Raw genomic sequence first — 15,339 nt, 5'->3', positions numbered from 1 at the left:
TGTTCTTCACATAAATACTGCTTAACCACAGAGCCCAGACAGCAGTGTGTTGATTTGCCTGTGATCCAAACAGCCCCTGGGATGCTCATCGAAGAGGTTACCTGGCCTAGATGAGCATGATCAGCCTTCTTGACACAACTGCCTGAGGGGCCTTGGGGAATTCTGTCCCAATAAATTTCCATCAAAATGACTACTTCGTTCAGTTCTGGGGCCCCTGACATAGGAAGGACATAGACTTGTTGGATTGAGTCCAGAAGAGGGCCACAAGAATGATCGAGGGGCTGGAGCCCCTCTCCTATGAAGGGAGATTTAGATTAGACATTAGGAAGAAATTCTTTACTGTGAGGTTGGTGAGGCACTGGCACAGGCTGCCCAGAGAAGCTGTGGCTGCCCCATCCCTGGAGGTGCTCAAGGCCAGGCTGGATGGGGCTTTGGGCAGCCTGGGCTGGTGGGAGGTGTCCCTGCCCATGGCAGGGGGGTGGAATCAGATGATCTTTAAGGGTCCCTTCCAACTCAAACTATTCTATGATTCTATGACATAGATCAAATAGTGTGAGTAGTAGCTCTTTGTTTCTCTAATCTATTGGAAGTGAACTGGGTTAGGAAGTGTTTGTATATACAGTTCGGAGCAGTTGTTTACAGCTGCTCTCAATGTGATATCACTTGCATTTAAATTTTCCCAGGTCTGTGGCTTGGGGATTGTGTCAGCGTGTTAATGTTTTCCTAGTTGCTGCCAAGCAATGTCTGGATGAAAGTTTATATCCCAAATAATTGTTTATCCATAGCAAATATCGGACAGTAATACAACCAGCCATTTCAATCCAATCTACACTATGGAAACAGCCTGGGTTTTAAGAACTATTTCTAACATGTTTTCATAAACATGTAATCAGAAGCATTGACAAAACATAACCTCTTAATATGTCCTGGTTATTACATTTTAGCTATTGGCCTACAGCCATTATGCTTTATTGAAGCTGTTAAAATGTTATTAAAGACTTTCTCTCCTTTAATTCCAGAGCAGTTTCCATTTCTGAGCTGCTTACTCACCTCTTACTAGCACTATAGGCTGCCCTCCCAGTAGCCCAGCTGCATACATCTGCACAACCTCACTGCCAGAGAGTCTGAGTCTGCTTTTTCACTTCAGGGGCTCTGTAAGATCTCTGAAAGGTAACTGCTGTATGTGCTTTGACTGCAGCTGCCGGGTGTTCCCACTAACCTGGGATGACATCCAAGGTAGCTGAGGAACAGAGTAACTTTTTGAAAACTGAAAAGCTGTTAGAAAATGGAAAACTGAGTACCTGATGATGTTACAAATAACATAACCAGGGAAGGAATACGCCTGATGGCTTTAAACTCATAGTTTTCCCATATTCAAAAGGCTTATAATAAGAAATAAAAACCACACTAAAACTGCAATATAAATAACTAATTGCCATAGGGGTATCTTTAGCAATTTATGTATCTATAAACAGTATAGGCTGTTTGAAATATGGCTTTAAGACTCAAATTTTGCAGTTTATTCTGTGTCAACACAGTGAAATGCGTTCAGATGCAGACAAAATTGATAAGGGGAAGGAGGCATACAAATCAACTATCAACCATTCATTTCACCTACAAAAAGGGATGATAAACTTCTATCGACTATTATGATCCATAATTGGCCAGATCAAGCACTCCTTAATTACTAACAATATTAACTGTACTTCAGGCAGAAATCTCTATGATAGATATCACACAGGCATAACAACTGCTGCCTTCAAAATCATCATGTATTCAGTTTCTAAATAGGTCAAGGTATTTCAAGTCTTCTAAAATACCATTTCCCCACTAATAAGTCTTGCATTTGTGTTATTTGATTATAATAAATAACTTTGCTCCTCGTGGCTAACAGGGAATTTCACAGCAAATGGTAATTTGTTTGCCAAATCATAAAAATCTTAAGTAAATGCTAACACAAGACTTGATTAATACTTTCAAGAATCCCTTTCCTATACAAGTCAGTTGTGTAGCTTTACTTTTTAATTTTGATGCAGAAGGCTCAAGACAATTTCAGAACTGAGGAGAATTACACTATAGTAGGATGAACACGAGACTGGAAATTTAGCAGTACAAAATACAACATCATGCAGTTAGGTAATAAGAACTGCTGTAAAGTTGGGACCTCATAAATTACATGTAAAGGCTCAGAGATACATTAGTTAAAGAAAAGCAAGGCATTAGAAAGTGAAGTATTAATGCCGTTGTAGAAGACACCACTGGCATGTCACCTGGAATGCCATATGTAATTCTGCTCATCTCACTGCCAAGAGAACCTAACAAACCAGAAGAATGAAGAAAGTAGTTGTCTGAAGGAATGGAGAACCTAACACGCCCAGAAAGGCTGAAAGAGATTGTCTCAATTACCCTAGGACAGCAAGGCATGTCTGTGGTTTTTCATTTGCTAACGCATCAGGAGGATGACCGTATCAGAAGAGCTATGTAACTTTGCTGTCCTGAATAGTGAACTAGACTTGATGACTCATGTCATGCCTTTCAAATGCGGTAAACCTAAATCAGTGCATATTCTCTATGAAAAATGAACCAGTCCTTTATGCCACTGCATAAAAAACATGTGAGAACTTAGATATCTATACAATGGATTTGGGAAATGGCATCAAAAGCAACACACCCTCCACCATGTTGTCATAGTTTATAGTGTAATAAACAAATTACTATTGTATATGAAAACAAGTAATTTATTAAGAAAATTCAGAACTATTCACTTGTATATTCATGGAAGTACTCGAGTTAGAAAATGAAGAAAATTCTTGTATGAATTTCAGTGTAAACATAGAAAGGAAACAAATTATCTGATTACAAATAATTGTACTGCACAGATTTGTGAAATTTCCTCTGCAGAACAAATGCAGCTGGTGTGCAATGTTATTATCTTGTTGTAATTTTCACTGTTTTTCTCCTATACAAAGATCCAAAGCCAAGTGGCCGTCATGCTTTGATAAGCAACATGCCTGCAGGCAGAAAGGATGTAGGAGCCCCACTGGGAGAATCTGTCAGCTTTTCTTTGACCTATAAAGTTCTGGTTTGGTAGATGATTGCTTTAATCTTTTATATGATTACTATATAGTAGATAATCGATACTGTATTTGGTTACATTGAACTTTCAGGTCTTGTATTCTAGATTCAGCTAGGTCTGTACTTTGTTTAAATTATCTCTTCAGTTTATTCTTTCCTTCTTTCTGTCATTTTATATGCATTCCAGGTTTCTTTCACTATACGGAAGTATAGAATTTTTCTGAGTTATAAATAAGTTTGGAAAGTTTTAGATTGCAAAAGGAACATCTAATTTGAGAGGGTACTACATTGGGCTTCAAGGTCTCACAGTCTTTTAGCTTGAAAAGTCTACTCAAAGTTAAAAGCACATCGTATGTCAGTTAAAGCAAATATTTCTATAATTGCTCCCTTTGGATTCTTTTGGTCTGAAAATCTTGGTATTACTTATCAGCAGTCCTGATTTTAAGAAGTTTCACTTTAAAAAAGCCGTAGGTTTGCTAACATATTGCTGTAAGCAATTGTCTGGTGAAAAATTAAATTACTGGAGTCTTACAATAGTCAATCCTCTGTACAGTCATGTATTGTAAATAGAATTATGCATTTGTGGAATATGGAGTGAAATATGATATAAAAATACTAAAAATATAAATTATCAGCCTGATCATGTTAAACTCTATTGAAAAATATTTACATGGTTATGAATTTGGCTAATAAGTAGAAGCCCAAGTAAAATTATAACAATATATCAGCAAATGCAAAATACAAGTTTACATACAACTAAAATACTTTCAGTTAGCACACACCATAATGATCATTCAGATAATCTAGAACTGCTGAGGTACTTGATAAAACATTAAAAACTTTTTTTTCTTGTTTTGAAGTTATCCGTTCCATCATGTACATTAAGTGGTGGTGAAAACATGTAAAAGGAGTTCCATGTTCAAGAGCAATGTTAACCCAGTCCTGGATGCACTTCAAAGGTGTTTCTTCATATCCTGCAAACATTGCCGGATTCGCTAAGAGTCCTCGAGCCACCATTACACCTTCAAATTGCAAATTAAACAAGTAAGTTACATTATAGTTAAATTTAACATTACTGTTTTTATAGCACCCATTTTATAGCAAACATTAGGACAACTAATGGGAGAACAACAGGGATGAGTATTATATATTTATACCAAAGAAATCAGTTTAACAACCCAAGCCCCACAGTACCTACATCACCTGACATATTCTTCCAGAAATTCTGAAGCAAAACACAGGACACAGAAACCTTTCTTCCCTACTTTTTAAAAAACAATACAAAAGTATTTTGTTTTTATTCATTACACACATATAAACCCATCTTTTTAACACAAAATTATGATGGAAAGACACAAGGGTAGTAAAATGCTGAAGTTATTTTTAGTGCAGCTCAGCTGATTCACTGACCTAGAATCATTCTTCCATTAACAGCTCACTTGCTCAGTTATAGAGATCTCAGGGTTCTTAGTCTGCAGTAAATCTTTGCTTTCTGAATAAGCCAGTGTATTTGCAACTATATTCCCAAATTGTTAGATAAATCCGGCCAAGTTCTATTGCAATATTTCTGCAACAAAGGGATTTTCCTGCACTGTCAACATGTAATCTAGCACACTTAGTCTCTTCTCACAAAATAGGATGATCAAAACCAAAAATGATTTTAGGACTCTACATGACAGAAAAAAAATCCACAAAGTTTCTAGTTTATATTTATTATATTTGTATCTACACTACATTTTGATCTATAGGTTGATATTTTACATTTCTGTTATTCAGGAAAGTCAGATGGGATACAAGAACATTCTTTTGTTATATGTTTTCTTCCTGCTTTGTATTTGTGGGGAAAGCCACTGTAGCAGCATGGCAGTTTGGTGCAACTAGTTTCTAAATACCAACGATATCAAAAGAAACCTGCCACATGAGCTCTTCCTAAATGATGACACTAAACTGGGAGGTGTGGTTGACTCCGTCAAGGGTAGAGGGGCCATGCAGAGAGATCTTAACAATATGAAGTTTAACAAGAGCGAGTGCCAGATTCTGCACCTGAAAAGGGGCAACCCTGGCTATACGTACAGACTGGGGGGCAAGAGGCTGGAGAAGCATAATTATTCTATGATTCTGTGATTCCTTATGACACTAACTACTGTTCTCTGTCCTTTTATACTCTAGCTGTAAGACTCAAAGTGTGTAGATCCAGATCCCTTCTTCGAGCTATATAGTGAACTTGCATGTTGGCTTGGAACCACAGACAATTGCAGGAATGTGTTGTGACCAAGTAACTGCAGGGCAATCCTTTACCCCAAAATTTTACCACTGAAGGGTAAGGCAAGGTAAAATCTGTTGCAGTGTGCAGGAAGTAGAGGTTTCCAAGTTAAAGTCTACTGTTCTGTAAAAAGATGATCGGCTCCATAAAGAGATAGAATGGATGTCTGAAGGTCCCTCCTGACCTCCACTACCAAGTGATGACATAGCATAATTAAGCAAAGAGCTTTTGTAGCTTACCTCCAAAATCTATTTGTGGCTTTGAACAACAGTGCTCTGGTGCTTTGATGATTAGCAGTGATTCTGCTTATTAGTTTATAAGGCATCTAAAACATCATCTTGCATTTGTCTCCTCAAAGAGTGAAAAGCACTGAAACTAGGTCCTAATTATAGCCAAAATAGATACTTAGAAATTTAATTTGTAAGTTTACTTAGAAAATAGCATGCATTTCATCTTACCATCTGCTCCTGTCAGGTGATGAACATTTTCAGCATCTTTTAAAGTTTTAATGTCTCCATTAGCCACAATAGGTATAGACAGGCTTTCTTTAATTACTTTAATTGCATCATAATGTACAGGCTGATGTCTTTCTTCCACATTTCTCCCATGTACTGTAATCCATGAAACTCCAGTTGCTTCAGCTTTTTGACACAAGTCAACTGTTCTTTTTAAATCTTCATGTATCCTAAAATTACAAGGAATAAAAACATTAGCTATTAAGTTACCCGAACTGTATAAAAACCCTCATCCATAAGGAAGAGTTACCAAAGGTTAGCATAAATAAAGAAAATACTTCTGCTGGAAGGTAAAAACATTTTGTTTAATAAAGATATAAGAGTTTAACACTGAAATCACTATATAATTTAGCATTTCCCAGTTATATCACATCTTTGAAGTATGCATGGTGAATTTTATTGAGATTAAGGTAAGTGTGCACAAAAGACTCTAAAATAATTGTCATTATTTTGCATAAGTTTGTGAAAAAAATCTGATTTATAATAATTCTCCTTTCCTAGGCAATTATAAACTGAATTGAAACTTAACCAACAAATACGCAAAAGCCACAGGAGATGTGAGGATAAACAGTGGATGAAGTGGATCAACAGTTCGTACAGGTTTAGAAAGTGATGAAGGGAAGCAGAATGTGTCCTTACAGCAGCTGTGGGGACCAGTTCCCAGCTTTGTTATCTTGCCTTTTATAGGCAACTACAGTTGTGGCTCTGGCCCGTAACAGCTCACAAAGTCCTCACAATTACAGACCACGCACTGCTTTTCTTTCATGGAATCCAAAATCATGTAACTTGTACTTTCATGTCTTCTGGATTGCAAGAAAATTCTGGCTGCCACTCTGTTATCTATGTAAGTAGTCAAAGGCTGTGCTGGTGCATATGCCCTAACATATTCCTTTATCTTTATGAAAGCATTAAAAGGATTTTTCCAAGTACCACAAGCAGCACTTACGTTAAACGTACCTTATTTTAATAGATACCGAAAATCTAGGATTGTCGATCTGATTCCGCACATGTCTCACCATATCTCGAACTAGCTCTGGTTTATTTATCAAGCAAGCACCATAACCTTCTGCCATTGCCCATCTTTAAAAGAAAAATAACATTCGTATTCTACGTTTGAAAAATGCAGATCAATTTCAGTCCAATACATCAATTTCTTTCTTTATAGCTTTTAGAATGCGTGGCTAAGTAAACAGAGATAGTCACGGCTGTAGTTTCATGACGCATCTGCGCTGTGACACCAGCTTTCAGATCCTGGCTCAGTCTGTGTCTTCCTAACAGCATTTTGGACAAGTAACTAATCTCTTCCAGTTCAAATTTCTATCCACAAAATGGGCTTGCAAGGAAGATAATATTTAATTAACAATAGTTTAGATCATACATAATACAAATAGTTTGATGTTTCCCCTTCCATCAGGTCATGGATTTCTTCAGAACACAGAATGACTTGGGATTGAAAAGGAAGATTTTCTTGAGTGGAATTAGAACCTGATTGCAATAACATCTTTTCTCTCAAGTGTAAAACAATTACTTTTGATTGGATAACTTTTGCTTTTACTGAACAGCAGCATTTTTTTTAGCTTTATTTTTTTGTGCCTTAAACTAATTTTTCTTATACAAGCAGATCAAGTGTATGCAGTTTTACTATATTGAAATCAGCATGCACATGAAATAAAGGACTCAAATGTAAGCATAAATTTTTGGCCTAAAAAGAAGTTAAAGTTTGGCATACTTGGTTGCAATTAGCTTAGAAAAAAATACGCTTCCATTTTGAGGTCTCAGATCTCTGAAGTATTTTCTCAAATACTGTAATTTTAAGCCAAGACAACCTAATTAGAATAGACAAATTAAGTATTTGGACCATTATATTATCTTTGCTTTCCTACGTTTATTTTTGAGGGTTTTAGTTACAAAAAGACTGCCTGACAACCGTGTAATAAATGGTTCTCAATTGAACCTGTTAGTGAGAATCTTCATTTGTGCATTACTACTCTGTTTCATTGCCAAGACAAAATCTTTATCAATTTAAGTGAGAAGTAGATCTCTAATTCACTGCATTTATAAACCTAATGAAAGATGGAGGGAATTCTGTTCAGCACTTTCTGAATAATATAATACGTGTAATTATATTTTAGAGACTATCCTTCAATTGCCGAAGTCTGAGATGTCAGGGACTTGCCTTGGTATTTTGGGAACTGCCGCACTGTTTCTCAAGACACTCTTCAAATTATTTGCAGCAAAGCTCTTTTTCTGGGAGGTCAAATGCTGCAGGGTGGCATTAGTAATGCATATTTCACAGCTGTTAGGTAGACATGGACACTTGACTTCTAAGTCAACACTCAATATGTCAGAAATGAAAGAAGTTGAAGTTGGCAAACAAGCCTGGTTTTCCCAGTCTCATCACAGCGATTGGCATCTCAGAACATTCAGAACAGCATCTTGCCACACACACATTTCTAACTGACAGGTCAAAAAGCTGTTTCAATCTCCAAGTCTATTTTTAAGTTAAATTATAAAAATGAAGGTCAGCATCCTTTGTTTCTCAAATTATTTCACTATATTTACCCCCTTTTCCTTCCCCCCATAACTTTACCTCTGAGGACAGCCACAGTTTAAGTCTATTCCATCTGCGAAAGGACAGACGATACGGGCAGCATCACATAAAACCTGCGCCTCTTTAGCAGCAAACTGAACAATCAGTGGATTATCACCTACTCCAATGAAAAGATATTTAGAGATTAAAAAAAAGAAAATGAAAAAACAAATCTGAATTTTGAATGATTTATTATTTAAATGGTAGTGTTTAACTTTCTTAAAATTCTAAAAAATACATACTTGTTTACAATTGATAATTTCTTGTCAAAACCAATAATCTGTTTAAAAGCAGCATTATTAATTCAGTCTATTCAGAAAGTAACAATGGGAAAATAATTTCTTCAACTATTGTTCCGTCAGATCGCGTATTGTTCTTGGATGTTCTTAGACCGAGAACAGCTAAACATTAAAACCAAAATGAATAAAGACATCAATACTGCCACTGTATCTCCAACATTAATAATCTATCCATTCTCTAATTTGTTTATTATTTTCCCCATTACACCTCCATTATTAAAATAAAATCTTAAAGGTCAAGTTACACTGTCATGTAATCTTTCAACTGATCCCCGCTGTTGCTATACTGAACTCTGAACAATGCATGCAGAACCAAATAAACTCTATCACTCCATTTCAGCATTTTTTCAGCTATTCTTCAGACCATAAAACAACAACTCTTGTAAAAGCAGTAACAAATGAAGAAATGATGTCTTACAGGAGTAAGTTATACAGCAGACTGAAAGCAAACTCTAGGAAGAAAAAAAGAAGCTTCCTGAAGTGGGACACAGATGTAAGGCACAGATCATACTGATAGTCCAAAAAAATCCAGACTCAGTAAAAGATGTCAGAGAACCAGAAAACTGGGTATACTAATGAGGTGGCTTCCAGTCTCTGCTCCCAGGACTGTAACAAGTCCTGGATATAAAACAAGTGACTGTTTAATGCGAAATCCATAAACCCAGTATTCACTAGATGAAAAGACTACAAACAGCTGTGCTCTCTTTTGTGCCAGTTCCCCCTCCAACTGATCAAGGTAGTCTGGTGTTCCTTATTGCTGTATAACCCAGTTCTGGCAGGAGGAGTAGGAAATATCTTCTCCCCCAGATTATTTTTTGGCTACTGAAGTGCTCTTTGCACAGGTAGGACATGTAGTTTTGACCTGTTGGCTGAGGGAGACCTAGGAAGAAGGAAGCCTGCTTCTTCTGTGTGTTCTAATCAATATATTATTATTATTATATTATTATTTTAAAAAGGACTCAACGGTCTTCTTCACTCCCAATGTTCTCCCACTGACAAAGGAAAAACAGCACTGAGAAGATGATAAAGGGGCTGGAGCATCTCTGAGGAGAGGCCGATAGACTTAGGACTGTTCAGTCTGGAAAAGACAAAGCTCAGGCAAAATCTTATCAGTGTATATAATAAATAACTGAAGGGAGGGTACAAAGAAGATGGAGCTGGGCTCTTTTCAGTGGTACCAAGGGACAGGACAAGAAACAATGGGCACAACTGAAACACAGGAGGTGCTGTCTGAACATTTTCCTGAAGGTATGATTTTTATTTTTTTTTTTTGAATACTGTGTGGGTGACTGAGCACTGGCAAATGTTGCTTGGAGAAGCTGTGGAGACTCTCTCCTTGGAGATCTTCAAAAGCGCCTGGACATGGTCCTGGGCAGCCTGCACTGGGTGTCCCTGCTTGGGCAGGGGTTGGAGCTGCTGGCCTCCAGAGGGCCCTGCCAACTGTTTTGGGGTTCTGTGAGCCCTGGATCACAAATGAATAGAAGTAGCTAACCTCTATTTAGCAACCTTAGTGGTTACTAAACACATGCCTCTATCAAGTGAGGTGGGAATTCAGACATACACCTGTGTCCTAGACAGCTGATTACTCCACATACACTTTTTTTCTGTTTGAAATTGGTCAGATGCTTAAATTTCCCCAAGATGATACATGAAACTAAGCACCTGGGGCCAAAATACCACTTAATAGATATTTCAGTTCTTTACTGGATCTAGCCTCAGTTTGTTCAACATAAAGATTTTGAAAGGCAATTATAAAGGGGAAAAGAGAAGTCATACAAAAGTAGCCCATACCACTACAGTCTTTTGCCCCCCACTACAAGAAGGACATCGAGGTGCTGGAGCATGTCTGGAGAAGAGCAGCTGAGCTGGTGAGGGGTCTGGAGAACAAGTCTTTCAGGAGTGGCTGAGAGAGCTGGCGTTGTTTGGCCTGGAGAAAAGGAGGCTCAGGGGAGACCTCATCGTGCTGTACAATTACCTTAACAGAGGCGATAGTAAGGTGGGGATTGGGTTCTTCTCCCAAGCACCAAGTGATAAGACAAGAGAAAATGGCCTTAAGTTGCACCAGGGGAGGTTTAGGTTGGATATTAGGGGAAATTTCTTCACTGAGAGGACTGTGCGGCATTGGAACAGGCTGCCCAGGGAAGTGGCTGAGTCACCATCCCTGCAGGTCTTCAAGAAACGTGTAGATGTAGAACTTAGCGTGGCTTAGTGGTGGACTTCAGTACGAGGTTAAAGGTTGGACTAGATGATCTTGGAGGTCTTTTCCAACCTGAATGATTCTATATTAGAATAGAATTACTATAGAATATAATATAATAGAATATAATATAATAGAATATATTAGAATAGAATTACTATATAGTAATTCTATTATTAAGCAAATGAAGCAGAACAGTAAGTTTAGCTTTAGAGTATTCTCTATTTTTCAGTAGCCTTCCTGCTTCCCCTCCTAGCCTGCCCCTTCTTGTCTGCATGCCGTTCCTTTGCTGTGCTGACATCGCTGTCTGTCTTGCCAGGCATGAAATGTGTCCAGCTCCTTTCTGAAGGATTAGTTCCCTAAGCAACTCACTAACTTTCCCCTTCCTTATCCCAGGCCATTTTTCCTCTTCTGTGCAAACATGGCTGGGTTTTATTCACAAGGCAGTACGCAGAGCTGGAATGAGAACACAGAGGCAGAAGCAGCTTTCGCAGCTTTGTCTTGAGTGGGAAACCAAAGTGCCAGTGCTCCTCTGCTTGGGTCTGGTGAACTATCTGTGATTTACTAAGCCCCTGCAGAGAGCCAGATGGTCATTTGGAACAGGCTCTCCTCTTTTACAGCTACTGCAATACATTAAAGGCATCTAAAAATATTTCAGTATTAGCACTCCCTTTCCATATACACTATTGCTGCAGTTATGGGGGAGGGGGAATGGGTTAAGACAAGTATTTGAGCATTAATCCAAAGAGAAAATCCAACAAATGCACAAGGCACATGCACTTCTGGTGCTGACAAGACCACAAGTGCTTCTGAAGGTTTTCCTATCTTATTGGAAAATACAGAGCTCTTGAAGTAGCTGAGCTTCAGTCAGAGAGGTCAGCAGTATCCTCTCAATCAAGTTGAGACACTTCTATAGGTTACCTAAAACTCCAGCAAGCCCCCCAAAATCCCTTGCATATTTTCAAAAGTGTTCATTTACACAGTCCTCTAGCTGAAGAGATTTACATTGTTACATCTAATATATTGGAATAATCATAGAATCATTAAGGTTGGAAAAGCCCTCCAAGATCATCTAGTCCAACTGTCCTCCTACCATCAATATTACCCACTAAACCATGTCCCTAAGTACCACATCCAACCATAATCCCATGCTCCTAGTTTTTTTGGTTGACTGTTAAGTAATAATACTAGCCATAGTTAATCTTTCAGTAGCAGCCGCAGGGATGATCTACCTCTATTTTAGAAATACACAACAAAGAAATGTCAGTGCCAAATAAAATGGAAACCAGAAATTGTAACTGTAGGCTCTGAACCTACTCTGCTCATTAGAAGACAAAATCCCCAAACAAACAAACAGAAAGTTAAACATAAAACCACAGTAAAATTTCATGACCTGTTGTGAAGCAACAGGTTAAAAGCATAAACGGTGATGTAAATACTGTAATATTGGCAAAGATGTCAGAGGCAGAATGTTTTTGGAGACTTATAAAACTAAGGCAAACATGAAAGCGGTGAGTAGGGAAAATATATTGTTTACAACATTAGAACACTTCATTCTGTAACCCCTGTTAACAGGCAACAACATTATAGCAGAAAGAAGAATTTCCTCTCTCTCCCCATCCCCTTACACCCCAAAAAACACTACAAAGCTAATCTGTGGATCTTCAAAGCCACGGGACATTGTGAAGATCAAAAGCTTAAATAAATGCAGGAGGACCTTGGTCTGTAGACCTTTGAGCCATATATAGTGTCAATTATGTTCTTATTCATCTATTTTTGCACAAAAAAAAAATTATTCAAGCTTTCTTTCAAGTTGAACTCTACTACTAAGGGTCTACCTGTTCTTCCCCATGTGACTTTTCTCTACAACTGACTTGCTGCATTTGAATAACGTACCATAGTAAATGGTCAGTGATAAAATCATGAAATTTACTTCCACTGCTATTGTATATATACCTACAAAACCACCAACTCAGCAGTATGAGTGGATGAAATCATCACACTCTGTAGATCATAAAGGCCAGTCTTAGCACATTAAGTGCTCTCTCCATTCCTCTACTTATAGCCCGTGCTTCTATGTTCCTTGTTACACTCTTCTACTACAGCCACTTCATGCCAGCGGATCTGTATTTATATTGTTACCTCTTCCCACGTACTTCATACTACATTTCTCTTTTCCTTTACAGCCAGGACTCTGAACAACTCCTTATACTCCTTTTTTTTTTCCTCTGTTCTGGTTACATTTCTATACCGTGTGTGAAACCTTGCTTCTCCCCATCAACCCCAGCTATGCTTCACTTCCTGGACTCTTCTTGCATCCTTCTCTTGATATCCCAAGGAGTCCATCTTCTATTTTTCACTCCAGCTAATTCAAACCTGCTTCCCTTATCATTCCCAGTTTCATTGGTCTATTCATTTTTCCCCTCTTATTTTTGCTAGAAACCAGAAAACCTTATCTGGCAACAAGCTAATTGCACATCTCTGATATATACAAGAAACAGCAATTGCTGGCAGAAGAATCTTACTACTGTCTTGTATTGGGTCTAGCTGTGATGGGGTTAACTTTCTTCATAGCAGCCTGTATGGTGCTGTGTTTTGGATTTCGGGGCAAAACCAGTGCTGGTAATGCACCAAAGTTTTAGCTTTTGCTAAAGAGTGAGAGCATCATCGGAACTCTCTCTTTACCACTGTCTGCTCCCCCAGCAAACAGGTTGGTGTAGGAAAGAAATTTGGAGTGGACAGAGCTGTCACAGACGACCTGAACTGGCCAAAGGAATATTGCACACCACATAACGTCATGATCAGTAATAAAACTGGAGTGGTAAGGGAAGAAGAAAGCTTTTGGAGAGGGTGGAAATTGTGTTCCATTGTAGCCACTGCCTGGAGACTTGCTGGGCATTGGTCTGCTGGTGTGAAGTAGAGCAGGATTGCCTTTGCATCACCTGTTTTCCTCCTCCACTTAATAAACTGTTTTTAACTTGACCCACAAGCTTTTCTTGCATGTTTCTCCTATTTTCTCCCTGCGCCTTGGTGGGGAGGTGGAGGAGGAAAGGAGGTGTGGAATGAGTTAGCACCTGTGTGCATGCATAGTTGCTGGCAAGGGTCAACCCACCACACGCCGAAATCAGTTTGTAGGCCCTGCTTTTCAGGAGAAGACAAGGTTTTCTATTATTTCATTTGAAACACTATCACTGGAATGTACTTACTCTGATTGTAAAACCACAGAAAAATTCTATATAATTCAGATATAGTATCCTTAAATTGTTATGGATGTCAAGCCGTGTGATAGACTTCATTTGCTTGGCCAGTTTGGTTTATCACTGCATAAAGTATTCTGAAAAGGTAATGATTTATTAGAAAAGAATACCTTTATTTGTTGTGAATTCGCTGTCTCTTGCTTTTGCAGATCTCACAAAATCAGCTGCCACTATCATTGGTGTATAACACAAGTCGCAGCCGTATTTTCTAACCAAGGTTCTGAAAGCCAACCTGCGGACACATGAAAATTAATGACAAATAGCAGTGTCATTTCCCTGATTAGCTACTCTAAATCGCTGTTCTTACATGCAATACTGTGCGGGTGAGTGAGTAAAACTGTAAGACAAACATATCCCATGTCTATTGCAATCTTAAACAGTCGCAGGAGAATCACAGAATCACTAAGGTTGGAAAAGCCCTCCAAGATTATCTGGTCCAGCCACCCCCCTACCACCAATGTCACCCACTAAACCCTGTCCCTAAGCACCACGTCCAACCTCTCCTTGAACACCCCCAGGGACGGTGACTCCACCACCTCCCTGGGCAACCCGTCCCAGTGCCTGACTGCTCTTTCTGAGAAAAAATGTCTCCTCATTTCCAACCTGAACCTCCCCTGGTACAACTTGAGGCCATTCCCTCTAGTCCTGTCACTAGTTACCTGTGAGAAAAGGCCAAACCCCCAGCTCCCCACAGCTTCCTTTCAGGTAGTTGCAGAGAGCAATAAGGTCTCCCCTGAGCCTCCTCTGCTCACACAACAACCCCAGTTCCCTCAGCTGCTCCTCACAGGACTTGTGGAGAAAGGCAACCCTCCCTGTTTTTGCTGTCGCGACAAGCTTCCTGAGAAGACAAACTGAGAGGACAGCTGCCACGCCAGTCACTTACTTCGAATAGCGCACCATCGGGGCACAGATCTTTACAACGCGCCCAGACCGAAACAAATCCCCGGGCTCCTTCCCCGGGCATCCTTTAATTCCCTCGCCGTCCCCACTCATGTATCACCACCAACCCTTCCGGCATCTGGAAAAACAAAGCCCCGGGGCCGTCAGCAGCTGGGGTCCGCGGGGCGCTACGGGGGAGGGCTCCAAGGGGCTGCCCTTCCCTGCCCGGCTCGGCTCAGCCCGGCCCCGTTCACCACACGCCGG

General features: G+C 39.2%; 1 protein-coding gene across 1 annotated transcript; it reads right to left on the bottom strand.

The window, feature by feature from the left end:
• Positions 1 to 2,720: 2,720 nt before the first annotated feature.
• Positions 2,721 to 15,218, bottom strand: DUS4L (dihydrouridine synthase 4 like). Its single transcript, XM_080582450.1, has 6 exons — positions 15,080 to 15,218; positions 14,307 to 14,428; positions 8,444 to 8,561; positions 6,811 to 6,933; positions 5,797 to 6,023; positions 2,721 to 4,097 (listed from the first exon to the last, which is right to left on the bottom strand). Exons 1-6 carry the CDS (start codon positions 15,187 to 15,189, stop codon positions 3,847 to 3,849), a joined length of 951 nt encoding a protein of 316 aa, XP_080438576.1. The 5' UTR covers positions 15,190 to 15,218; the 3' UTR covers positions 2,721 to 3,846.
• Positions 15,219 to 15,339: the final 121 nt, after the last annotated feature.

The sequence above is a fragment of the Anser brachyrhynchus genome, assembly GCF_964034855.1.
Source record: "Anser brachyrhynchus genome assembly, chromosome: 1".
NCBI classification, from domain to species: domain Eukaryota; kingdom Metazoa; phylum Chordata; class Aves; order Anseriformes; family Anatidae; genus Anser; species Anser brachyrhynchus.
Note: the sequence above shows the minus strand (reverse complement) of the source record. Positions and strands in the feature narration are given on the sequence as shown.

Coding starts and splice junctions, on each gene's coding strand:
- DUS4L (XM_080582450.1), bottom strand. CDS start 15,189: ATGAGTGGGGACGGCGAGGGAATTAAAGGATGCCCGGGGAAGGAGCCC. Junction 6,934..8,443: donor AACTGTGGCTGTCCTCAGAG/GTAAAGTTATGG, acceptor TTTCTTTTAAAG/ATGGGCAATGGCAGAAGGTT. Junction 6,024..6,810: donor TCGGTATCTATTAAAATAAG/GTACGTTTAACG, acceptor TTGTAATTTTAG/GATACATGAAGATTTAAAAA.